Below are 27,047 nucleotides of genomic sequence, written 5' to 3' on the forward strand. Positions count from 1 at the left end.
GAGGTGGGCAGAAAAAACTGAGACCCTCTCAAGTTTGATTCATGTAGGGGCAAAGAACATGTACCGCAGGGTGGAAAAGTGGAAGCAGTCAGCAGGCTAGATCCCCAAGTCCTCCACAACCTGCAGGCCACTTTGACAGGTAGGTGGGGTCACCCACCTGTCAGATCACCTTGTCCCGCTCACCTGTCCAAGTCACATGATGTCAGGCAAGCCAGCTTCAAAGGAAGAATCCTTTGAATGCAATAACCACAATTGCCTTGATATAGAACGGTTCTTGCACCCTTGCCACCCGGAAGAGAGCAAAGACGCTGTATGCCCTTTCCGCTAGTAGCAAAGTGAGAAGCTGAGCCTAGCTCCAACCTCAGAATATCTCCACTGCTGCAGCAAGGCCCAGTAAGGGAAGTAAGGGAGTAAGGGAAGGCAGTTGCTCTTTGAACTTTCATCCTGTCTCCAGCCCCTGCTGTTAACCCAAACAGTTTTGTGGATTCCCAGAAAGCTTCCGGAAAGCTCCCCTTTTCCTGCTCACTATTTTGTGTTGTTTCTGTATTCCACCCCTGTGAAAAGTGTGGCAGATCCCAAATGGCTCATACAGTCGGAAGAGGAAACAGGAAGCCTCTCTGACATGAGTGTGTGGTTCCTAGAGAGTGCAGTTTCTTAAGGGCTCCTATTGTTGTTTTAAGCAGATACCACCGCTGATGCATTTCCTCAGCATAGCTGGAGACCAGTGATTGTGGGTATCTCATTAGGAGCTTCAGTTCTTTTGCTGTGCCTTGTAATCTAAAGAAGAGCGATAACTCAATGCACGCAGAGTAGCAGGAAACTGCTTTTCTTGTTAAATACCACTGGCTTCAAGAATTAACCCCTGAGCACTATGGATTAGGAAAGGGGAGCAGGGAGTTCTGGTGAGGAAATTGCAATTTTATTTTGTGTGTGCGTTGAAAAGAAAAGTACAGAATGTGTTTTACAAAGGAATGAGAGCCCTGCATTGGGTATTTGAGAGGCATTGGGCGTTAAAGTAAAGTGAATCTTAGGAGTCTTGGAACAACAGGCCCTCTCCTTGGTCCCATATTTGATCGTTCTGTGGTTCTGTATAGTCTCCACAGTCATTTGATTAGAGCTTTCAGATTACACAACCTGGCTGTAAAATGAGCTCTTTGGTTGTACAGTGTCAGGTGCTGAAACAGAAGCAAAAATAGCTTTTTAAACTCCTTTCGCCAGCACCTAACCACCTACAGGTGGTCTTGTTTTGCCACACCAGATCTATGTTTGTCACAGCACTGCTCTATTCATTTCCCCTTGTTCCTTTCTTTAAAGATGTGAATTCTCAACTAAGTAATTCACACCTTGCAGAGAGAGAGGAAAAATGCATGAACTAGCTGATCTGCATTACTGACAGTTTGCATTGAACTCTTTTGGTCAGAGAACGCTGTTGTTGTTCTTATGCAGAATTTCCAGGGCCTCAGCTGTGGTGCCCTGAGATTTCACTCCTAAAGCCAGCGTCTTCTTAACCTTGGAGAAGAGGCTTCGCTCTCATTTGTTGGCAGTACTATTTTCAGTATAAAGCAGCCAATGAGTGGTAAAGTAGAACCTGCACTTCTAAAATGCCTGCTGCGCTGGAGTTTGTTATATACAGGTAGAAAAGCACCCAGCTGCGGTGACTAGAATAACCTTGAGGATAAACTGCTGCCTTGATTTGAGTCTGTGAGAAAACCTTTGCCAAATCTCAGGAGTTCCCATAGTGCCCTCTGGTGGTCAAGTCCTAAAAGGATCCTAGAAAGACCATTTCAATCCGGCATGCACAATTTGTGACCCACCAAGCCAAACATATCCCATTAGTCAAGAATTGTGATCTCAGAGGTGCCCGACTCTGTTTCTGCAATCCAAGGAAGGAATGGGAAGTTTGTCTAGGCCTTTGCAGCTTGCCATATACGGCCTGGTCTTGAGAGATGAAAAACATACATAGACAGTGTTGTGCAAATGCTGAAAACAGCTTTGAAAAGGAAATAAATGACCCTTTTATTAGCAGCCGTACCTTCCAGATAACCTTCTGGATAGCCCGTGTTCCCGTGTTTTACATCAGGCTTTGATCACTGCAATTTCTGCTCATGTATATTGTAATTTGCTGCATCAGAAAGGGAATGGTTTGGGTAGCTCTTTCTACAGAGTGGCAGTTGCCCACAGGTGACCTAGCCCTTGATAAACTGAATTAATTTCCCACACTGCAGGTGTCCCTGTAAGTAGCAGAGTCTCAACAAAAATCCAGCAGCTGCTCAATACTCTGAAGCGACCCAAGCGGCCACCTCTGAAGGAGTTTTTTGTGGATGATTTTGAAGAAATTGTTGAAGGTATTTGGATATGCCAGTGGGCTGGTTGCAATACGCAGAAAACTTTGCGTGTCTTGTTCTTTTGCTTGGTTTTGCTTTTCTTCTTTCGATGCCTGTCAAGTTCCAGTAGTTAAGGGGGAATCCTCTTCCTTCTATCTGTGCCTTCCTTCTGTGAGGTTTCCAGATCAATATGGATTAGAAAACAAATGGGCTGTTGTATCTTAGCCTCTTACATAGAAAAGCTCATGAGTTCCATCTAGCTCCTCCTGGTCGTATGCTTTTTCTGTAACTGCACAAGGGGAACCTCATACACAACCTTCCAAGCCCCACATCGTCAGGGGTTGTGGGGCTGGAGGCAAACAGTGGGTGGAACAGCATATTGGAGAGTCTTTGTACACTAGATTCTTGCACGCACACACACACACACACACTCCAGATACATAATGACATCATCACAATTGAAGGACCTATTCAGACAGGCAGAATCACTCCAGGGTGCAGAGCACAGATAGCAAGGGCTGTTGCTTGGGAAGAACTGGATAGGGGCACCTGGAGGTCACATTCAGCCCATAGGCTGGAAAGTTCCCCTCCTCTGGAGTAGGCACAGAGCTACTCTGTCAAGCCCACAGGTTTTCTTAAAGAGAAAAAGGGGGAGAGATGAGCTCTTCTTGCTTAAAACAGGGTGCACCAGCTTCTCCCAACTTCTTGCTTCTTGTAGTCCAGCAGGAGTAGGGCAGCTCCTATCATCCCAGATTGTTGGCTGTGTCGACAGGAACTCGTGCAAGTTGTTGGGGTCCAACAACATTCCGGAGTTGGGAAAGTCTGGGAATATACCATGCCATCATTGGGTATATATGCCAAATCAGTCTTTTTCTTGCAAGAGGGATGGGAGAGCAACACTTGGCATAGCATGTTCCCCCCCCCCCATTTCTTTTGTTGTCTCTTCTTCCTCCCCTCCCACACCCCTCCCCTTTTCAAATCAGGTGGTCACACTTGACACTTTGTCAGAAATGCTGGTGCCCAAGAAAAAAAGGATGGAATTGGGCCGCAGACACGGCGAGGGTAGTTCAAGCCTTAAATATGAGTACGGAGAAACCTGGGTTATTGCTGCTTCATTTATGCATCTTTAACTTCCACTCCGAAATTCTGTGCGGCGTGTGTAGCTCCCACTGAGAGACAGATGGCAAATAGTAAATTTGGATTATTCCTCTGAGAGCTGGCCCCAGAGATTTTGTGGCCCACGCAGCTGCGTTGTGTGATCCGGGAGCTGTGCTCAGACTTCCTCATCAACATTGCAAGTGAGGTTCACCTCTCAGATTGCGTGCTGCTCTCCTGGTGGCCCTAGAGGGGCTATTTACCCAAACAACTGCTTGGTGTTCCATGGTACATTTTTGCGCTAGTGCTGACTCTGCTGGTCTTAAACAGCTTTATAGCAACTCCAGTATACAGCATTATCTATTAATATACTACCTAGGCACTGTCACAGGGGCAAGTTGCTTTTGACTATCTCAACCTAATTTCCCTCTCCTGGATTTAAATACCACCCTCCTTTTTTTAAGCCACAAATTTTCTCCTCCTGTAAATGGCTCTGCTCAGTTGACAGTTTTTGTTCTCTTCATCTGCTCTCTCTTTTGACCTGCTGCTCTTTACGTCTTGATTAACCTTTATCAAGTTACCACTTCAACTTTTCAAAACTCCATATACAAATCCTTGCTGGACCACACCTTCCTGCTCTTTCTGCTACCTGTTATTTCTGTCCTACTCTGTCTTTGGTGCCTTTTATTAAAGTCAAACTTAATCTTAGTTTGTCTTGGCTGACTGGCTGAGATTTTAGACTTTCTGCTCACTTCTGTGTTGCGTATTGTACCTAGCACACAGATTGATGCTACGTAATTGTATAGTAGCAGCAGCAGCAGTAATAGTAGGTTCTTGCCAAATGCAATCGAGTTAACATCTTCAGTTTCTGTGTTTGAAAATAATACAGTTTTCCTGTCTCCTACTGGGCGGTATCTATCCTTAGCAACAAATACGTTCAAATTGCTTCGACCTTTTAAAAGTGGATTTTGAAACAGCGATTTCCAAAATGGGGAAGAAAGGGGGAATCCTTTGCACCATGAAGGCAGGGAGCTATAGACTTTGTTTAGCACCATTTAGTCCTCCATACGCAGCTTGCTCCTTTCCTCAGTGGATTTAACACTTGATCTGGTGGTGTTTTCTTTGCAGTTCCACAGCCAGACCCAAATCAGCCCAAGCCAGAGGGACGTCAGATGACGCCTGTGAAGGGAGAACCCCTGGGAGTAGTTTGCAACTGGCCTCCTGCTTTAGAAGCCGCTTTGCAACGCTGGGGGACGACGCAGGCCAAATGCCCTTGTTTGACAGCCCTGGATGTTACTGGGAAGCCAGTCTACACACTGACATATGGTGAGAATCTTTATAGAGTCTTGTTAGCCTGTACACTTTACCATAGTGGGCTTTTCAAGGCATGTGGGTCTTTGTGGTTTGCCTGCCTTGACTTGGCACATAAGCAGCACTTTGGCAATCCTGCGTTGATTCTGCACTGGCTAAGATACAGGATACAGATATTTTCCAGCAACAATAATAATAATAGACGTGTGTCGTGAGGGGCAGGGGAGATGCTGCACCTGCTGCTGCCTGACTGATGTGTAGCCTCATTGCTTTCTCTCGAGAGAGAGAGAGCCAGTGTGGTGTAGTGGTTAAGAGTGGTAGTCTCGTAATCTGGGGAACCGGGTTCGCGTCTCCGCTCCTCCACATGCAGCTGCTGGGTGACCTTGGGCTAGTCACACTTCTCTGAAGTCTCTCAGCCCCACTCACCTCACAGAGTGTTTGTTGTGGGGGAGGAAGGGAAAGGAGAATGTTAGCTGCTTTGAGACTCCTTCGGGTAGTGATAAAGCGGGAGATCAAATCCAAACTCTTCTCTGCGTTCCAGGCAAGCTGTGGAGCAGAAGTCTGAAGCTGGCCTATACGCTGTTGAATAAACTGGGCACCAAAAATGAGCCTGTCTTGAAGCCTGGAGACAGAGTAAGAAGCCTTAACAAACGGTTTATAGCTCCCTTTCTGAAAAATGAACGGGGGTGGCGCATGAATGTATGTGCCTCTTCCCCTTTAAATGTTTTTTTAAAATTACTTCTTTAAAAAATTGCAGCACGTGAGTTAATTTTGCAGTCATCTGATGAACATTCTTTGAGTTAAACAGCCTGTTTTGTGCTTTGCAGTGTAATGGTCCAAGCTTGACTGCTGTCTGTCCTACCTTCTCTAACTTAATGATTTCTGTGAATCACAGGTAGCCCTTGTTTATCCCAACAATGATCCTGTCATGTTCATGGTGGCGTTCTATGGCTGTTTGCTAGCTGAAGTCATCCCAGTGCCGATAGAGGTACCTCTAACCCGAAAGGTAACGTTGATGGAACTTAGAGGAGTGATAGGCTGTGGGATGAGAACCAAGTCAGGCTGTCGCCCTTGGATACATTTAGACTTTGCGGCTTCCAGTTCTAGAGAGCCTGCCTTTCACAGCTGTTGCACATCCAGGCTGATATTTCGAAATGCTGGTGTTCTGTCATGCCTCGCTCTTCCGTCGAGCACATGGTAAAAGAGATCGAAGTATCTCACCTCTCCCTCGGTCAGTACCCTGGGCCTTATTCTCACCAGGGCTCAACACCTGCATTTTAGAGAACGTTATTTAAACAGCAACAATGGGGAGCTTCTTTTGTTATTTTGCAGTCCTACTGATTTCCATGGCACTGTGCTACTCCATAGGAATTGCGGTTTGCTCCCTTGCTGAAAAGCCAAATATTTCATTGTTTTTTTAAAAATAAATAAATCTTGAAATGCATTTCGGTAGTTGAAATGCAGGCAGTTTCCGAGCTACTGCTAACTACAGACACCAGAACTATAAGACACTATATCCGTTCCAGAGGGGAAAGTGAGTATAAGGCAAAAAGATGGTAGCATTTTGAATTCACTTCCCCAAACAGATATGTGTATTAACAAGTTCTGACATTGTTTTTCAAGACTTTTCGGGCATAGTTTTGTATCAGTGCCTATCAGAGGTAGCTTGAGAAACAGCCCTGATTGAAATGGGTTTCAGTGTAGATTTTCTGGCCAGCTTGTGTCCTGAGCACTGCTGAGAATAGGTCCTGGTGTTCTCGCTGAGTCCGTGTGTCACGTAAAGGTCACCTCTACCCTTACCATAATTGGAATAACACGCCATGCTAAGGTATTAAGAGTGTCTTTCAAGAGACGGCTTGGCAAAGAGCATGGTGAGAGAAGTGGTAATGAGGTGGTAACCTAGCCTGGTGATGCTATGGGTCTCCTAGGGGCATCTCTTTGATTTGTGGTCTCAATATGACAACTGCCATAACAACCCGCATATGGAAACGGATTCCCCGCACTGACTCTATACGCTCAGTAGACCAGCCTGTCCATTTCAGTGCTTTCTTCCCTCGCTTCTGTTGTGTTGCAGGGGATTCTCTGATCATCTGCTCATTCCAGCTCGTTCCAGCCTAGTAAATTCCCCTTCTGTAGTTAAGGGATGCTGGGATTGGAAGAGGAGGGGTAGCTTCTTACCAATATGCTGCTGTATTATTATTATTATTATTATTATTATTATTATTATTATTATTGTATGTGATTTCTGTTTGGCCTTTTTTTGTACGGAAATGCCATGTGTTCAGTCCATTTTTTAACAAATCAAGTTAACAAATAAAGACAAATAGCTTTATTTTAACAAATAAAGTTTGAATGCAATATGGATTTTGATATGTAGCCTGCTATTGTCTTGGGGTAGTTTTTTTTTTAATATGTTGAATTTGGGGGCAAATAGGAAGGAGTGCAGCCCTGGCAATGTTCTGTAGCAAGTCCTGCAGGTTATCCTGCTGGGTATTTCACAAACTCCTGCTGTCTGGACCATTTAGGAACCTGTCCCACTGATGATTTCAAACTGTGACTATGAGCTCATCTACAGAGGTCCCTTCCTTTCGCTTCTTACATGGTAGTCTTGCCAATCTAATGCTTCCCCCTCCCCCTGTGGCTAGAGGAGAAAAGACCTGTTTGAGATTCTGTGGGCAACAGTTTGGCTACATTTCAGAACCTAGTAGTGAAGGGATTGGAGAACTGGACTTCAGGACCCTGCAAGTAAAATATATGCAGGCAGAGGGCCTTCTCAGTAGTGGAACACCCTCCCTTCAGATGCCAAGGAGATAAAGAATTACACAACTTTTAGAAGACATCTGAAGGCAGCCCTCTATTGTGGGGTTTTTAATGCTTCATGTTTTTAGATATGCTGTAAGCTGCCCAGAGTGGCTCTGGAAACCCAGCCAGATGGGCGGGGTATAAATAATAAAAATATTATTATTAACATGAATTATGCTTGTTTCGTTTCTGCTGGTTGCGGAATTCAGCTTTTCTTGCAGCAGAAATTTCTCTCTTTAGCACAGAGTTAAGCACAACGCTGGCTATAACCTGTTGCCTTCAACCAACCTGTTGCCCTCCAGCTGTGGTGACTAAAGCTAAACAGGAGTTGTAGTCCAAAAATTGTAGTCTGGAGGGCTGGAACGCTGTTTCCCAAGTTTCAAGTTACTTTCATTCATGGACTTTTCAGCACAGGATGAATACGTCCCTTCCACATTCATTGTTGCCACCCATCTTATTTCAGATCACCACCACTCCCTGTGTTTTTCCATTGTGTGCAATGCCTGCTTCCCCTTGCTGTCACTGTGGTGGTTGTCATTTGAGTTTCAAACCACTGATGGATGACTCTGAATGTCTGTAGTTCCCTCAGCGTTGTCCATAATGTTACCATCCAGTTACCAAACCATTACCGACGTTTAGGAGTTTGGTAAGGCTAAAGCTGGCCTTTTCTCTCTTTTTTGCCCCAATCTGCAAATCACAGTGATTCCCTTTTCCCTCCCACAGGATGCTGGTGGCCAGCAAATTGGCTTTCTTCTAGGCAGCTGTGGCATTGCTTTGGCTCTCACTACTGAGGTTTGCTTAAAGGGTCTCCCCAAAACGCAGAATGGAGAAATTGTGCAGTTCAAAGGTTAGTTGTTGATTTCATATGGAACGATCATTGTGGGTGGCATTTTATCAATCAGGAAATGACAAGGGTGCATGTGCACTTGTGACGAGTGATCAGTGTCGAACATGACATTCCTATTTTGTGGCAGACTAACTTGTAACTTGTATGGGACACGGGTGGCGCTGTGGGTTAAACCACAGAGCCTAGGACTTGCCGATCAGAAGGTTGGCAGTTCAAATCCCCATGACGTGATGAGCTCCCATTGCTCGGTCCCTGCTCCTGCCAACCTAGCAGTTCAAAAGCACAGTGCAAGTAGATAAATAGGTACCACTCCGGCAGGAAGGTAACCGGCGTTTCCGTGCGCTGCTCTGGTTCGCCAGAAGTGGCTTAGTTATGCTGGCCACATGACCCGGAAGCTGTACGCCGGCTCCCTCGGCCAGTAAAGCGAGATGAGCGCCGCAACCCCAGAGTTGGTCATGACTGGACCTAATGGTCAGGGGTCCCTTTACCTTTTAACTTGTTCATAAATTAAGGTTCCCTGGCTGTAGTTATTGACATGTAAATGATAAAGCAAGCCCTCAATTACCCATCAGCCCAGGTTGGCAGAAGCAGGGCTTGCAGCCAGTTTTCAGAAGAACCAAACAACTCCACCCCCTATTCCTGCTACCTGAGATATTTGGGGTTACTAGTAACTGGAATGGGGGCTGCTTTCGTGAAAGGCATGTGCTCTACTACTGAGCCACAGCCCCTGATGCTTTTTACAATGGGAATGGGTTGCCGGGAGCACGCTGCAACATTACTTCATGGTCATTGGTGGTTTACAGGGCAATCCAATTCTGCTATTGAATGACGAAGCTGTAAAAGTGTTACATACTTAAGCATTTCTGCACCCACTAATCATGGCCTCTGTGTGGTTATGTATGAAAAGCACACATTTTGCTTGTTTTGCCGTGATGATGCATTTGGGGAAGCCACCAGTGCAGAACAGCTACAGAACATGTAATTGTGACCAAATAATTCATGCATGATCTTAATTTTCATACATGGAAATCTTCTCTATGTCAGAATAATACTCTGAATGAAGCGGCTTTAACTTTCTGCCTCTTTACATGTCTCTTTATGATCCCCACCAGCCTAAACCCAGATAAACTTTTCATAACCTTGTATTTCTGGGGAGGTGGGGAAGAAAACTTGTTTAAGGGCTTTGTGAGGCTTGCAGCATTGCAGCAGGTTCCTCTGGGGGAGCCAGATTGCGTTATTTGCAATGTGAATGCATCAAAAAATAATTGCAACCTAGAAGTGACTTTTTTACTTTCGGTTTTAGGTTGGCCTAGGCTCAAGTGGGTTGTAACAGATTCCAAGTACCTCTCTAAGTCACCAAAGGACTGGCAGCCCAACATTTCAAACGCGGGGACTGAGCCAGCTTACATTGAGGTATGTAGTGAGTAAAAATCAACAAAACAGCATATGCTGCCTTGGCTATTGAACTTGTAATATATTTAGGATGTTTCAAGTGTCTGTGTGCCTTGCTGCCAAAACCTCACGTCCTCCTAATGCGCCCTTTCTCACCAGACGTTGTAGTTTAAGCATCTTTGTCAACTGGCACAATTATAAATTGAGGACGCAATTTACGCGGAAGTTCTTCCAGTGCCCTTTGTTCTTCTCAAGCAGATTTTTTTAACCTTAAGAGTAGCAGAAGCTTCTGCCATAAGAGTTTGTAGTGGGATGGGTGATCTGTAGTCTTCCAGACGTTGGACTACATTTCCCATCATCCCTGAGTATTGGCCATGCCAACTGGGGTTAATGGGAGTTGGAGTCCCAGCTACTTCTTTAGGGCCACAGGTTCCCTATCCCTGGTTTATGGGAATACTTTGGGAGTTCTAATCCTCATTTCAAATGGTCTGTTGCCTTTGTTGGTGAGTCTGTTCACACTTTATTTTGAGAGAGAGAGAGAGAGAGGGAGAGAGAGAGAGAGAGAGAGAGAAAATGGGAATAGCATAGGTAGAGCAGGGCTTTTCAAACTTGGGTCTCTAGCTGTTTTCTAGATTACAGTTCCCATCATCCCTGACCACTGGTCCTGCTAACTAGGAATGATGGGAATTGTAGTCTAAACACAGCTGGAGACCCAGGTTTGGGAAACCCTGGCAACAAATTCAAGCTTGTATTTTTTCTCATTCTACTCAATTTTGCTCGCTTATCCATATTCTGCCTTGCATGCAAACACACATGCATATACACAGGAAAGAGTAAAGGGCTCTCTGCCTTCAGCTTTGTGAATGGTTAAGGCAAATATAACAGCACTTTGATCCCTGAATTGTTGATATTTGTGCGCTTTTCTCAGTACAAGACCAGCAAGGAGGGGAGTGTGATGGGTGTGACCGTGTCACGAATTGCTATGCTGGCTCACTGCCAGGCTTTGTCTCAGGCCTGCAACTACTCTGAAGGTGAGTGCTGTCCACCCTGGCTGCATTATGAGTACAGGGAGTCATGTCCTGGTGGGCAGCTCTCTCCAGAGAACTGTGAACCCAGCCCAGTGCTAGTCTTTAGGAGTTATGCGCTACACCCATTAAATCAAAGTGATTGTTTGCAAACGGAGCACCAGTTCACACTGCCAAATGCTTCAGTGTGATATAGGTTTCATTGCCCAGCCACACTGAGAGAGACTTGCATGTATGTCTCGTAAGCTAATGGTGTTATTTCATAGTGAGATAGCTGCTGTCTCCTGTATACAGTCATACCTCTTGTTACGTTTGGTTCAAGTTACGTCTTTTCAGGTTGCGTCCCGCGGCGACCCAGAAGTACCGGAAAAGGTTACTTCCGGGTTTCGCCACTCACGCATGCGCAGACGCTCAAAATAACGTCACACATGCGCAGAAGCGGTGAATCGTGGCACGCGCAGACGCGGGTTGTGTTCTGCTCATGTTGCGAATGGGGCCCCGGAACAGATCCCATTCGCAACCAGAGGTACCACTGTACACAGTTTGGTTCACTGGTGTGTTTCTCTGTACAAAATGATATAGTTCCTTAATTTTTAATCATTGTATTAAAGCATTTATGTGCCACTCTGCATTGAATATTCTAGGCCATTTTATAACAATATACCCACATATATCAGCTGGTAGAGCATGGTACCCTTAATCTCAGGGTCGTGGGTTTGAGTCTCACATTGGGCAAAAGATCCCTGCATTGCAGGGGGTTGGACTAGATGGCCCTTATGGTCCCTTCGAAATCTACAGTTCTTTGATTCTATGAAATTATTGCAAGGAGCAGCTTGACTTTGTAAACTGATCCCTAGTAGCTTTTACATGCAAAGGAGAAGGATATTGTGATTTATTTTTATTTTTAAAAATTCAGTAACATTCCTTTCACCAGGCATTTTCTTAGCTTCCCTAAATACTCAGTACACATTGCCAGTGGCTTTTGCTTCAGCTTTCCTCTGAATACCACTTGTTTGGTAATCACAAGCGGGGAGAGTGTTGTTGTGTTCAGGTCTTACTTTCAGGCTTTCTGTAGCCTTCTGGTTGGCCACTGTGAGAACAGGATCCTAGAATAGATGGGCCTTCAGATAAACCAAAACAGAGCATTCATAGCAGTTTATTTACAGGCATCTTAATCTGCCCTGTTGGACTCTTGAAGCAGCCAATACCAATCACCACTGCAATGAAATAAAATAGAATAAAACAATTAAAATAGTGTTCCATCCCCCGCCCCCTTTGTCAATACAAATCTGTTTAAGTGTGTATGTAGAACGTTTTGTAGGTAAATTTCTTGTTAGAGAAATGCTTGGCATTATCAACGAAGGAGATTTATTTTCCTGTTAAGAAGCTTGTTGTAAGCATCTAAGGGGAGAGATTTTGGTTTTTCATGGCAAGTCTGAGAAGTGGCCAGTACAATATGATTATTCATGGAACCCTGGAGTAGACTTTGTGTTTGTTTAGCAGAATAGAAAGTTGCACCTCGGGAAGCAAAATTTCAGACAAGTTAAGTGTTGACATTTCTGTTGCAGGTGAGACCATAGTGAACGTCCTGGATTTCAAGAAAGATGCAGGATTGTGGCATAGCATGCTAACGGTGAGTCAGCATTTTAAGGGGATGATCTGCAGAAACTTTACCATGACTTCTTTTCGTAGGCTACAGAGGCAGGAGGTTATTGGACTAGGGGGGCTAGTCTGGTCTCCTAAATGCTCCCCCTGGAACCTCCTTCCCAAAGCCTGGGAAGCTTCTGCCCGGCTTAGCGAGGGAAGCGTTATGCTCATGCCCACAACATCGCCCTTGCAAGCTGGCACCTCTAGCCCTAACTGTTCCCTTATGAATAATTTCATCACGTGCCCGACTCGGCTTAGTCTTAAAGGTGGAAGGACCACTGAAGAATGGTATGACTGCAACCCCACTGGAATGTGAAGTGTAGCATGTCAGCATTATCTTAAAATCCTATGAATTAGATTTATTGGATGGGATTCATTGTGGTTATAGAGAAAACGCCTTTTCATGTGCATGGAAACCACACATTTTTGCTGGTGGTTTGTTTTTATTTGATTTGCACCTGGGTTATTCTCTGTGTGTGCATGTGTAAAACCGGCTCTCTTTCTGTCTTTCAGAGTGTAATGAACAAGCTGCACACCGTCAGTGTGCCCTACTCAGTGATGAAAACCTGCCCTCTTTCCTGGGTACAGAGGGTTCACACTCACAAAGGTGGGCATTGAAAGGCCGTTGCACAGCTGACTTGTCATGAAATTCTACTCGATATGATCCAGAGCAGAACAATGTATAGTTAGCAGAGTAAAAACTTAAAACACGTTTCAGGATTCCCCAAATATAGACAAGAGGCAATTGTATTTCATCCAGCAGAGTTTTACTGCTACTGAATGCAAATGAGAATAATGGTCACAAATCAAATACATTCAGGATTGGCACTGTCCATAAGAAATCCAATTGCAGCAGACTTAATTTAAACTTAGAATAACTTACAATAAGACTAAACCTTAACACTAAGCATACCATGTGCAGAACATCACACCAGAAGGAAAAGAAAGAGAAAGAGAAACCCCGGCTCCTTCTGGCCTATTATTATAGTCAGCATGACCTTGACAGAAAAAGATAACAGTTTAAGCCAGCTGTAGTCAGCTTCTCTGAAGAAATAACCCAACATCACAAACCTTTCTTTCACACAGAGAAGCTACTCTTGAATTAAATAGAATAGGAAAGATCTCTACACATCCGCTCAATACTTTCTGTACCAAGAAATGCAAACTGACACTCTCCCCATTTATTAGGTGCAGGAAGTATTGATATGCAAAACATCTATAGAAAAACATATCTGGCCCCTATCTGGTCCCCAGTCCTGTTCCCATGCCCATGGAGCTGAATGGGGTGCAGAGAAGCTGCTAAAGGGATGTGTGACTCTTGATTGTTACTGGGAACATAGCCTTAGGCTACATGGTTCTGCTACTTTCTCATTGGAGATCTTGGAGAATTGGCTGGTATCTTCTCACCCTGTAGTCTTAGCATTTGTTTACCAAAGGGATTTGCCTCCTAAGTCTGCCTAGAGTTTTGTCCTTCAGATCTCTGAGAATATCCCTGTGGCTTTTACTTAAAGGAGCAACAAGTAAGCCTCCACTTTGGTGCACTGACTTTCTCTAATTCTCTCGGTTGCAGCTAAGGTGGCTTTGGTGAAGTGTCGAGATTTGCACTGGGCCATGATGGCTCACCGGGACCAAAGAGATGTCAGCTTAAATTCCCTGCGGATGCTGATTGTAACAGATGGTGCTAACCCTTGTGAGTATCCACGTGGACCTGTTTTCCTGACGTAGTGCCTGCGTATTTAGCAGGTTTTCCTCCAACAGTCTTCAGAATTGTGTTCAGTGAAGATAACTTATTCACATACTTGGCAGTAGAGCATTGAAAAGTGTGTGTGCACATGGATACAAGTAAGATTTATTTCCAAGTATGGGATTGCAGCCTAAGGCTGTATACACTTATTTGCCTGCATGCTGTGAGATCATTTATGGCATGGGCAGCCAGATGCAATACAATGGAAGTGAGTGGTCCACAGGGGGCAAAGCATTGGATAAAATCTTTGCCTCTTGAGGAAATGTAACTTAATCTTCTGATGAGCTATGCGAGAGAGGGGGCAATTCAGTAATTCTTGGCGCTGTGATCTAAACCACTGAGCTTCTTGGGGTTGCTGATCAGAAGGTTGGTGGTTTGAATCCCCGTGATGGGGTGAGTTCTCGTTGCTCTGTCCCAGCTCCTGCCAACCTAGCAGTTTGAAAGCACGCCAGTGCAAGTAGATAAATAGGTACCGCTGCAGCGGGAAGGTGAACAGCATTTCTGGGCACACTGGTTTCCGTCATGGTGTTCCGTTGCACCCAAAGCGGTTTAGTCATGCTGGCCACATAACCCGGAAAACTGTCTGTGGACAAACGCCGGCTCCCTCAGCCTGAAAGCGAAATAAGCGCCACAACCCCATAGTCGCCTCTGACTGGACTTAACCATTCAGGGGTCCTTTACCTTTTATCTATATTTCATTGTACTCCAATAGGAAATTGGTTATAACTATTTCTTCTATATTTTCAAATTAGAAGAATAGAGAGCAAAGATTGTGTGTATGTATGTCAGTCAAGAGAACTTTCCCTGTACTGTTTGCATTTGTTGCAGTTTATTTTGTAGAACAGAGGTAAATAAAAGGATTGCTTCATTGTATTTTTTGCAATCTATGTAAGCAATTCATTATATTTTTTGCAATTCATTCAAGCAGTTCAAATGATTACTGTCTTACAGAACAGTGAGTTGCCAAATATTCTGCAGCTGCTTTTATAGAGTTAGAAAGTTAAAGAAATTTATAGAGTTTATAGAGTTTTAATTCCATTTCTTTAACTTTAAACCCTATAAAACACTTGGATATATTCTGGGAGTCAGTGTGGTGTAGTGGTTAAGAGCGGTAGATTTGTAATCTGGGGACCCGGGTTCGCGTCTCCGCTCCTCCACATGCAGCTGCTGGGTGACCTTGGGCCAGTCACACTTCTCTGAAGTCTCTCAGCCCCACTCACCTCACAGAGTGTTTGTTGTGGGGGAGGAAGGGAAAGGAGAATGTTAGCCGCTTTGAGACTCCTTCAGGTAGTGATAAAGCAGGTTATCAAATTCAAACTCTTCTTCTTCTTATAAGAGGAATTGAATTGCAGTTTTAGTTTTGCCTAGATATTCTAGCTTAGTGCTGCCTTAAGTATGCGAGACAGGTAACAACACTAAAAACAAAACTCATAATAAAGAGCAAAGGTGTTCTGTATACAAGAACCCCTTGCTAAATCATCTTAGATGCAGTAATTTGGAATGGCAGTAGTCAGATAAGGGTAACACTTGCTTTTGTCTGCTTCTAAGCATGTAATAACTTGAGTTATACTGGCAAAGTTAAAGAAATGGGATTAAAACACTTGGATATATTCTGACAGACATAGTATTGGGGGTCTATTTCAAGGCAACCTCTAGAGAAATGGCCAAAGACTTTGCAGAAGTCCTATGAGAATTGTATCTTTAAAAGAGGACAACAGCCATTTCTGTCCGGGTGGGGGGGGGTGGAGAATCACCCCCTCCATTAACAGGCAGCATAGAGGAGGAGACCTGAGCATCTTTAAATTGCTCACAGGGGATGAGGCAAAGGGTCTTTGAAAGAAATGAGCAACAGGGTGCTGCTCCTCTTGGGGGCTTAATTGAGTGTCTGGCCAGATGGTGTTGGCAAGCAGTACAATTTGAATGCAATTAGCACTTCTGGATCAGATGGAGGCAGAATGCACTGGGAAGATACGCCTTAATCTTCTGGGTGTGGTGGGGGAGCACTTAAACCTTGTAATTGTCTTCTTTCACAAATGTTTTCAGATTCACAAGGAGTCTGCACAGAGGTTCTTAGAATCCTAGGGATTATTGTGAAGTGCTTTGTACAGTTAGAATTAACATCAGTTCCCGTAATTCCTTTTTAAGGTTTGGATGCTCAGAGAGCTTTGAAAGGAAGGTGGAGGTTCTTCTGGCCTTATAAATAGCACAATGTGGGCATTGCAGTTTTATTATTATATGCTTTTATCCAGCCTTTTTGTGTACTTCATCTGCAGACAGGCCTCCCGCAAATTATAATATGCCTGGGGCTCCAGAACTATATTACTGCACAGTAATTAAGTGAGGAAGTCTGATTTTAGAAAGAGGCACTCTATTATAGCACTCAGACATGTCTGCAGTGCACTAAATCTTTAGGAAATATTATTACATTTAGGCATCATATAAATTGTACACAGAAGATGGCTTTCCTAAAGCAGCCTTTGTGTTTCTGTTAGCAGGCCCTGTTCACAGTTTAAAATGATAATGATTGCCTTTTAGGGTCTGTGTCTTCTTGCGATGCTTTCCTAAGCTTGTTCCAGAGCCATGGGCTTAAACCGGAGGCAATATGTCCTTGCGCAACATCTCCTGAAGCAATGACTGTGGCAATTCGGAGGTAGGTGATGTCTGATTTTCCCAACTACCCTCTTGTGTGTTTTAAAGAGATGCCACCAATTTACAAATACTTCAAGCTCGTTTCTTATCTGGGGCATCTGAAACGAAAGTTGTAGCCAGTACATAGCTACCGTATTTTTTGCTCTATAAGACTCACCTTTTCCCTCCTAAAAAGTAAGGGGAAATGTGTGTGCATCTTTTGGAGTGAATGCAGGCTGCACAGCTATCCCAGAAGCCAGAACAGCAAGAGGGATTGCTGCTTTCACTGCGCAGCGATCCCTCTTGCTGTTATGGCTTCTGAGATTCAGAATATTTTTTTTCCTTTTTCTTATAATTGTTTGTGGGTACATTCCAGCCAGGTAAAAGTGCCTGGGAAGGATGTGGAGCACATAAGGGTGTCACGGGCCAAATAGAGAGGCCAGGAGGGCCACATTCATATACATACCCAAGCATGAAGTTCCCCACCCCGGCCATGATCAGTAGGAAGCCAGCAGTGTCCCTCATATTGTGCTGTAGTATATTAATGCCTCTTGTATTCCTAGACCTGGTGTTCCTGGGGCACCCTTGCCTGGGAGAGCCATCTTATCGATGAATGGATTGAGTTATAGTGTCATACGTGTGAACACAGAAGATAAGAACTCGGCTCTCACTGTGCAGGATGTTGGACATGTGATGCCAGGAGGTGAGGATCATGGTGGTGGAAGGGGACAGTACATGGCCCTGCTCTGAAATGTTTCAAACTTTCTCTGTTTGGGCTCCTCCCTCTCTCATCTATCACCTAACAATAGCTATCCTTTCAGGCTGCAGCAGAGGTTTCTTTGTTCCTCTTTCCCCTGAACTGTTTTCAAATCCAGCTGGCCGTTGTAAGAATTAAAAAGCAGCTTTAAGAATTGGTGTCTGGGTGTGTTTGTTTTCCTCTTCCCTCCTCCTCACTTTTTCCTCTTGTGTTGCGTCCTTTAGGTTTTAAATTTGTGGGAAGGGGCTGCCTTATTTTTACTGATATTATGTAAGCACTCTGGGAGGTTCTTTGGCTGAAGAGCAAGGTAAAAATGCTTCAAATAAACAATGGGAGTCGGGCAGCCATGTTGTCTGCCACAAAGGCTGCTTTGCTCCTGCGGTAGCCTCAGCTGCTATGTAATCCTTTGCTGTTGCCCCCTTAAAATCCTCTGGGTACTGCTAACTGACTTTTTCATCTGATGGTTATTCAAATTGTTTGGGCTTATTCTGCCCACTCAAAAAGAAAATGGGTATTGTGTTCCTCTAATCCTTTTGCTTCTTAAGGCTCACGTTACCTGTGGCCAATCCACCTTTTAAATCACGCGCTTGGAAAGGTCTCAGCAGCACAATTTAGCTTTGTGGTAGCATTTACCTTGAGAATATGTATTCCATCTTAGGGAAATTGCTGTCTGTGCCCATATCACCCCATGACATACCCATGCGTCTAATTTTCTGCAGTCTCCATCTCTCATCCCATCCTCTCCTGTGCTTAGAAATGAACTTGCAGCTAGTTAGAAACCAACAAAAATACAACGTAAAGGAGCTTTACTGGGATGACTAATGATCGACATGCTGGAAGCACAAGCTGTGAAAGAAAGAAAAGTCCAGATTAGGCTTTGCCCATTAAAGTTAACTGTTTGATAACTTGAACACCTTAAACAAGGAGACAGACAAAAATAGGACCGTAGCTGCTCTAAGCATAGCAGTTGCTTCTTAAAAGGTGTACTTGGGTCCCAAGCTTGGTTCTGTTCCATTTCCTCTTTTATATTTCCATCAAAGGAGTTGATCTCCGAAACTGAACGGGAGGTTCCCTAATGGCATTTGATTTGTTCTAGGGATGATGTGCATAGTGAAGCCTGATGGACCTCCTCAGCTCTGCAAGACAGATGAGATTGGCGAAATCTGTGTTAGCTCCAGAACAGGAGGAATGATGTATTATGGGCTGACTGGAGTTACTAAAAGCACATTTGAGGTATGTAATTCTGCATTCTGACTTTAAATGGATCGTGCTCTGTTTTATTGAGTTAGCAGAGGGTTTGTTTGGGCTTTTCACAGCTTTTTGCTTTATTTGAGATAGTGGATGGGAAAGGAAAAGGGAATCTTTCCGTGTTTAATTTTTATAATATTTATTAAGCATTCGTATTGTGCTTGCAAGTACAGTAATACCTCCGCGAATGTCTGCCTTGTCTAGTGTCCACTTCAGTGAACGTCCGCAGCAAACCCGGAACAGGTTACTTCCGGGTTTGCTGCTTACGTATGCGCAGAAGCGCTAAATCTCGTTTCGCGCATGCGCAGAAGCACAAACCGCTCCACACGCGTGCGCAGACGTGGCACTTTGCCCTGCATCCTTTTTGGCTAGTGGCCGGGGCTCCAGAACGGATCCCAGTCACAAAACAAGGTACGACTGTACTAAAAACTCTTCTTTGCATATATTCTTAGCAATCCCTATGGCGACCAGTAGGGTAGGTCAGTATGCTCCCCATATCACAGATTTGCAAAGAGTGGTGGAGCTTTGGCTGACAGAGTGGCTTTCCTTAAGCTACCCATGAGCTCATGGTTGAGGTGAGACTTCAACTGAGGACTTTCTGCACTGAACATACGTTCTTAACAGCTGACTATACAAGCTTAATTAAACACTGTCTCAAATTTAGCACTGTGTGGGAGTATCTGTACCAAAAGTTGAACCACCTACAATTAGCCACTGAAAGACTAAAAATCTGTTTTTGTGGCACCATGATGAATATTGGAGATCACAGATGCCACATCTGAATAAATAATCTGAATAAATAATTCTGCTCATTTCTCTTAGAGTTGAGAGCTTTAGGCTTTCCAGAGATCCAGGCAGGCTGCATTCACTCAACTTGCTTTGGAAGTTGAAAGGTTGAATATGGAAAATCAATTGCAATTCTTAATCTGTACACCTCTTTAACTGAGACTCCCTATGCATAGAAAAGATGCACAAGCCTTTGGCTTTGTATTTGTTCTGCAGTGTGAAGTTACTAACTCAGTTCTGCAGTCTGGAGTTGTAAGAATCTGGACGCTCACTTTTTTAAAGCAAGTTTCCAGTTGCCATGGTGGCTGAGAAATTTGGGATGTTATTGGTTATATAGGGGTAGGATTCAGAGTAGAACTGTGGAGGGCATTGAGGCAGTCAGGGTGTGTGATTTATTTTCCAGCACAGCTGGAGCACACTGTTTCATACACAGAGAACCTCCCTGTCCTGTAGACAGAGTCTGTTATTCCCTGCTGTGCTAGCTGTATTGTCCTTCCTTCATTTCCACCAAGTTAATCCTTGTCAGTTTCCTCTGAAAACGTAGATCTTGTGAGTGCAATTTTTTGTGTGCTCAAAATAAATTGAGGTAACTCAGGGGAGGAAAGGTCAGCACACACATCACCTTCATAGCAGTGAATACAGAGGAGCAACAAGATGCTTCTGAGCACCATAGCATCACAGCAGCAGATCATGCCCTGGTTTCCAATCTTGTTAAGCCTACTAGTAAAACTGTCTTGCGCCTGTCAGTGAGAGTCAGCGTTCCTTGTTTTGTGCTTTCTGGGTTTGCACTCTGTTCCAATTAATGTCAATGCCTGGGTTATGTAAGGAAAGCATGTTCCAGGGGAAAGGATTGGTTTTTTTCCCTGGGCTACTTCCATCTGGAAGGGGCTCTTGCTGTATTGCAGTGGGAATAAACTGGGCATCTTCCTGTACAGAAATGATGTCCCCTGATGTCCTTCCTTTTCTTCTTTCAGGTCATCCCTATGAATTCTGCTGGCTCTCCTGTGGGCGACGTACCGTTTGTGCGCTCTGGTTTGCTAGGTTTTGTGGGACCTGTACGTTCACCTGCATTCATTGCCCTTTTCCTTCTTTCATTAATAGTTACATTAATATCCTGCCTTTCCTCCTAGGAGCTTAAGGGGACCTTCTCCCCTTTCACATTTTACCCTCACAACAACAACCCTTTGGAGTAGATTATGCTGAGAGACAATGACTGGCCCAAGGTCTCCCAGCGAGCTACAAAGCTGAATGGAGACTTGAACCTTGGTCTCTTAGGTCCTAGTGCAACACCCTAAATCACTACATCACACTGGATCTCACAGTAGGCAGTCACTGGACCAGGATGTACACAAGCCTGTGCAAAGAAATGTGTTTAAAACAAAGCAAAACCCTCCTGAATCCCCCTGTGATGCCTTCCCCCCTCTTACAAACATATCCTATTATTATACATTTGGCAACTTATTTTGAAAGAGGCAAGCATTTATCATATAACTCTAATTGGTTAGAACTTTGCTTCACAACTTTTGGTGCCTAGGATACAGTGTTTGCTCCTTCATTGTTAAAGTTAGAGACACACTTCACTCTTACTTTAATCACCTACCTACCTCCAATATATATATATAAGTTGTTAGTTTTCAGAACAATAAACAGATAGTCATTCTCACTGCAGCCAGGAGATATCCCCATTAAGACTGCTTCCTGGCATCCTGCCTTTTCCTATGCCCAAAGTAGAGCTGAGCTGCATTTTCTAGGCAGTGGCAATGTTTCTGGGCAAACCTGCTTCTGAAGTTCCTCCAAGTTTATCATCTGCAGCACAGGCTGCATTTGGGAATCTTGGTGCAGCCTTACTTCTTTATTTCTCATGTATTAGCAGAGGGAGACGAGAAAAATGTTGCATGGGGTCTCCCTTTTCCTGTGAGCGTAGACTGGTGAATCCATTCGACATGTTGGCTTAATTCACATACTTGTGTGGCATACTAGTGTGCCCTGGCCCACACTTTAGGACCCAGTGGCTTAGATGCTACAATTACTCCCCCCCCCCCCGTTATCTGATTCACAGTCCAGTTTCTATGAATAGTTTAGAATCATCCACCCAAATTTCCTTTCTTTCAGTATCTTCTCATATTTCACAGTTGTTGTTTTTCAATCACTAATTAACAGGTTGAGAGGGAAACCTAAGTTTAGACTTCACGTTGGGTGGATTTCTGTGGTCTTTGCCATAATAAAAGGTCTGATTTAAATGATCATAATTTTCTTTTGTGGTCTCTTGTAAGATGCATGTACGCTACCTGGTAGGAAGGGTGGTTTAAATACATGAAATAAAAGAATTAACAAAATAGCAGAAGGGGAAGCAGTTGGTGATCATGGGGAGAAGGATTGTGTTTGCTGATGCCTCCCCCCCCTCCCCCATACAGGGCAGCTTGGTATTCGTCGTTGGAAAAATAGATGGGATGCTCATTGTTAGTGGACGCAGACATAATGCCGATGACATTGTGGCCACTGGACTGGCTGTTGAATCTATAAAGACGGTTTACAGAGGAAGGCAAGTCTGCATCTCCATAAAAAAATAACGAACTGGGGAATTATGGGTGTTCATCTGTTGTTTACTAGTGTACTTTTGAACATGGTTCCAAAATTACAGGAGAATGTCAAGTGTTATTGTTCCCTCCCCCTGTGCCTTCAAATCCAGGAAATCTCAGGGCAGTCTTTCAATAGCAGCAGACTTGGCCATTTTAAAAGTAGGGGAGATGGCACCTGTTTAGTTATCTGATGGTGCTAAAAAGTTGTATATTATACAGGCATGTCTGTAGATGGTGTCTAATGAATCCCTCTCGCAAGGGATGATCACCGTTTTACTTCTAAAATTCATTATCCAGTGGCATGTAATTAGAGAGCCACACAAATACAGAACCTGTTTGCTATGAAAGTTGCCATTCCCTTATTATGCAGTATGGATTTTGTTTTATGAGGGCAGAGGATGGTGACACAAAACATGGCGAAAGTCCTTGAGATATTTGCATTTGCTTCCCATTGTTCCTTTCCTCGTTTCATGCCTTTTTGCCATGATGCTGCTTATATCCTCTGCCAACTTACGCCACCTCTGCCACTGAGTGTTCACTTGATAGGTAGCGGCAACACACATCCTGGTTCTCTGATGAATGTAACTGTAACCACCCCGCCAGTACTGTCAGTATAAATTATTCCAGCATGGATGATACCCACTGGCCAGTGAGATGTCTGAAATCGCCTTGAATTTTGTTTAATTATCATCTTTTCCCCGCATTCCATGGTAATCAGTATTGTAGGCTGTCGTGCACTTGTTAGAAACACTTTCTGCCATAAATTTTGCAGATGTTCCAGATTTGGGTCATTGCACAGCGGAGGGAATAGTGAGGAGGACGGGGAGCTGTAAGGTGTGTGTGACTAGGATGCAATTTCTGGTTGCCCTAAAAAGGGAGGGGTGGCTTTGTAGCCGGGCTCTGTGATCTCTTTCAGCCTACCCTGTTCAGACATGGTTACACCAGCAAAGAATGCACGCTACAGCACATCTTCTGTTCCTTTTTAGGATCGCGGTGTTCTCTGTGACTGTGTTCTACGATGAGAGGATTGTGGTGGTGGCTGAACAACGGCCAGATGCTTCGGAAGAGGACAGTTTCCAGTGGATGAGCCGTGTTCTGCAGGTTAGAATGTCCCTGAGCTAAATTGGTCCCTCTCTGGACTGGCATCCTGTTAGGAACAGAAGCAGCTAGTGGTGTCCCATGCTTTGCCAGACACACTGAGGAGTCTTGTCTGTGGCTGGAGTTTCTAGATCAATGAAGTGGGATGCAATTGGTAGAGATGGCCAACTTCTGCATTCTTAAGGGCCACTACATGTTTATTTTTGCACAAAGCAGCCTCTTCTAAGGTGGCGAGAACCAAAATAAATTCAGCCCCACCCAGCAAAAAGTGATTCATATGTATTTGGGTTCACGCATGGAATTGATGATGATGATGATGATGATAATTCCGTATGTCACACCTGTTACATACAGAAACAGAAACAGAGGTATAATATTAAAACCTCTTAGGCAAAGCATTTTATTGTACAGAGGTACCTCAGGTTACATACACTTCAGGTTACATACGCTTCAGGTTACAGACTCTGCTAACCCAGAAATAGTACCTCAGGTTAAGAACTTTGCTTCAGGATGAGAACAGAAATCGTCCTCCGGCGGCGCAGCAGCAGTGGGAGGCCTCATTAGCTAAAGTGGTGCTTCAGGTTAAGAACAGATTCAGGTTAAGAACGGACCTCCAGAACGAATTAAGTACTTAACCTGAGGTACCACTGTACAGGTTTAAATTTCGTAGGGCCAAAGGAAGCCCACCAGCAACAGCTGCTAAATCCAGCTTTCAGTATTTTTTAAAAAGCAGTTGTGTATATTTATTCAGAAGCGGATCCCATTGTCCCAATAAAGCTCAATACCAAGTAAATGTATTCGGTATAGGAGTGCATTTCTTTCTTTCTTTTTATTTTGAATTACGGCAAAAGTGTGTGGGATTCAAAAACAAGGAGTGGTGCAAGAAACAAACCCAAAGCCACACACATCTTGTTTCTCTTACTGTTATTAACATATTTGCATAAGGTTTCCCCTAAAGTCACTTTTAAAAGTAATTGTTTCAAAATAAGGGCAATACAACGTGAAGGTGTGTGTTTTTATTGAAAGGGAGAAACCTTTTTCAATGCACTAGGAGCTGAAGATCATGTAGTGCCCATGCACACAAGGTTAATGACCCCTCCCCTGACTATCCCACCTGCAAAGGTGAAAACATAATGTAGGCCTATTTCTTCAACCCCACACCTTAAATCCCATCCCCCCCCCAAAAAAAAGCTTTACTGTATAATATGCTTTCATTGTAAATTAGGAGTGCAGAAAGCTTCCTGTGAGAATGTGGCCTGCCTTGATTATTTCTAACTGCCCGTTGTTTATTAGCTCAATATCTTACTTGCAAGGTAGCAGTGACCATTAAGCTTGTGATATATTTACATTGTAGCTTTCGGTGATGGGTTTGCCAGCATCTCTTCTTGAGCCGCCCAGATAATGAATTGAAACGATTCACAGCTCAGCTGCGCTGGAAAGTCATTCTCTTGTTTTCTTATTCCTAGGCGATCGACAGCATTCACCAAGTGGGAGTATATTGCCTCGCTCTTGTTCCAGCCAATACTTTGCCAAAAACTCCTCTGGGAGGGATCCATATATCTCAGACCAAACAGCACTTCCTGGAGGGGTCACTGCACCCATGCAACATTCTCATGTGCCCGCACACGTGTGTGACTAATCTGCCAAAACCCAGGCAAAAACAACCAGGTAACTGTATGAGAAAACACGACAGTAATAATAATAATAATAATAATAATAATAATAATAATAATAATAATAATAAATTTTATTTATATCCCGCCCTCCCCACCCGAAGCCGGGCTCAGGGCGGCTAACAACAATAAAACAGTACAAAAGTACAGCATAAACAACACTCTAAAATCATTCATTATAAAATTAATTAATTCAAGCCACTGGCAACCATTAGGCCAGAGCTCTGCGAAGATTGCCGAGGGAGGGAGTCAGGCTGTGCCCTGGCCAAAGGCCTGGTGGAACAGCTCTGTCTTGCAGGCCCTGCGGAAAGATGTCAAGTCCCGCAGGGCCCTGGTTCTTTTAAAAAAAAAAAATCCACACTAGCAACACAGTCCTATAAACGTTTACTCAGAAGTAAGCCTCGTTGAGTTCAATGGGACTTAGTTAGGAAGTTGTGTTTAGCACTGCAGTCTAATTGGACCGGAAGCTTATTCTTGGCTGAAATCCCTTCACTGATACTGTTCATGTGACCAGGAAGGCCTTATAACTTCTTTTCAAGAAAATTAACGGATGGAACTTTATTTGGGACAGAACACAGGGATGGGATGGTGCCCCCCCACCCAAAAAATCTATAGAATGAATACTCTGAAATGAACACAATTTATTTTTCATGAAGTAATTAAAAGATCTCAGAAACCTGTTCTGCAGTAACCTGGAGCAGGGCTTTCAGTGTGGCTGCATATGTTCTGTGCAGTAGTGTTGCTGTTGAGTACAACAGGCACTCATTATCTGCACTTCCTAGAAGAAATTGAAGATATTTTTGTTTTGACAGGCTTTCCCAGCAGCATAAATGGATCTTTGCCCTGTGTGTCTATTTTGCATTGTTTTAGGGGTTTTTTAAACGTATCTGCTGTGGTTTCCTCCCCCGTAAGGCTCAGTCTCATGCCTTATTCTTGGAATCCTCTTACCAGGGTGGTGCCTAATTTAGTTCCCTTCCTCCCATACTGCTTTTGTACACAACTGTGTGGTTTTTGCCTTCCTTTACCAAGTGTTTGCTGCTGCCAACAGGTGTCGGCCCCGCCTCTGTGATGGTGGGGAACCTGGTTGCAGGGAAGCGCATTGCACAGGCCTCTGGGAGAGACCTTGGACAGATAGAAGAGAACGATTTGGTGAGAAAGGTGAGCTTCTGTTGCGTGTGATACAAACCTGCTTCCTGGATTGGAACCGGGCGATCTTATGCACAGCTGCTTTCTTGGCCTTGACAAACAAAAGTGTTTGCAGGCTAGCGCCCCAAGTGGAAAACAGCATCACGGTGATGATTTGTATGCACGTGCTTTTCTCCTGCCCATTAAATCCTAAAGAGTCAGGAGAGCCATTTATCACTCTGGTTTGCCCAGAGGTAATTGCTGGTTTGCCTGGCCAGGTGGCTACAGGCCTAGTCTAAGCAGGAGCTGTATCCTGCAGCAGAGCATGCTCTGTCTTTGAGAGAGGGGAGAGAATCAGAGAATTGCAGAGTTGGAAGAAACCATCAGGATCCTCTAGTTCAAACCCCTGCAATGCAGGGATATGCAGCTGTCCCATATGGGCATAATTGGCATCATCAGCACCACATACTAACCAACTGAGCTATCCAGAGTTTTACATAATTTTGGGAAGAGGGTTAGGATTAGAGATGGGAAGACCTGGGGAAAAACCGGAAAAGATTCGGGCAAACCTGTCAGGGAACTGCCATCGGAACAGGGGCGGGAAACAGAGGGGCAGTTGTGTTACAGGGAGCCTCTGAAAATCTTGCGAAGCAGTTCCTCTTCCGGTGATGAGGAAAGCCTCACCTCCAGTGGGGAAGAGGGAAAAGGACCAGAGGATGTTGCAGGGAGCCTCAGCACCGCTCCTGGCCAAGCCGGCCAGGAGGGAAGCACACCCCTTCCATCGCCCACCCTGCGTAGAGGTCTAAAGCGCAAAGAGGGAAGGAAAAGGCTGGGAGTAACGAGACTTTTATGTTGGGGGAGTTCCAGGAGACAACCACTCCCGGATTCTGCTAGCGATTGAGGCAGTCATGAACTTGTGGCTCTGCACTGTAAATAGTTTGCACCAAAATAAAACCTGTAAAAGAC

The 27,047-nt window shown here is 44.3% G+C and overlaps 1 protein-coding gene across 5 annotated transcripts in view; it reads left to right on the plus strand.

The window, feature by feature from the left end:
- The window catches only part of DIP2B (disco interacting protein 2 homolog B), a 187,092-nt gene that overhangs the window by 139,650 nt on the left and 20,395 nt on the right, over positions 1 to 27,047 (plus strand). For 3 of the 5 annotated variants that reach the window (XM_083489831.1, XM_083489834.1, XM_083489833.1), the window contains 18 exons: positions 2,226 to 2,345; positions 4,548 to 4,745; positions 5,272 to 5,363; positions 5,626 to 5,736; positions 8,256 to 8,379; positions 9,683 to 9,792; positions 10,700 to 10,802; positions 12,365 to 12,429; positions 12,957 to 13,050; positions 14,014 to 14,133; positions 16,723 to 16,837; positions 17,379 to 17,518; positions 18,669 to 18,805; positions 20,581 to 20,661; positions 22,021 to 22,148; positions 23,172 to 23,286; positions 24,750 to 24,951; positions 26,005 to 26,114. In XM_083489831.1, coding sequence (XP_083345957.1) covers positions 2,226 to 2,345; positions 4,548 to 4,745; positions 5,272 to 5,363; positions 5,626 to 5,736; positions 8,256 to 8,379; positions 9,683 to 9,792; positions 10,700 to 10,802; positions 12,365 to 12,429; positions 12,957 to 13,050; positions 14,014 to 14,133; positions 16,723 to 16,837; positions 17,379 to 17,518; positions 18,669 to 18,805; positions 20,581 to 20,661; positions 22,021 to 22,148; positions 23,172 to 23,286; positions 24,750 to 24,951; positions 26,005 to 26,114 — 2,165 coding nt within the window. The remainder of the gene's footprint in view (positions 1 to 2,225; positions 2,346 to 4,547; positions 4,746 to 5,271; positions 5,364 to 5,625; positions 5,737 to 8,255; positions 8,380 to 9,682; positions 9,793 to 10,699; positions 10,803 to 12,364; positions 12,430 to 12,956; positions 13,051 to 14,013; positions 14,134 to 16,722; positions 16,838 to 17,378; positions 17,519 to 18,668; positions 18,806 to 20,580; positions 20,662 to 22,020; positions 22,149 to 23,171; positions 23,287 to 24,749; positions 24,952 to 26,004; positions 26,115 to 27,047) is intronic. The other 2 variants (XM_083489835.1, XM_083489832.1) reach the window with 1 other exon arrangement.

The sequence above is a fragment of the Podarcis liolepis genome (assembly GCF_965112155.1).
Source record: "Podarcis liolepis genome assembly, chromosome: 2".
In the NCBI taxonomy this organism is placed as follows: Eukaryota; Metazoa; Chordata; class Lepidosauria; order Squamata; family Lacertidae; genus Podarcis; species Podarcis liolepis.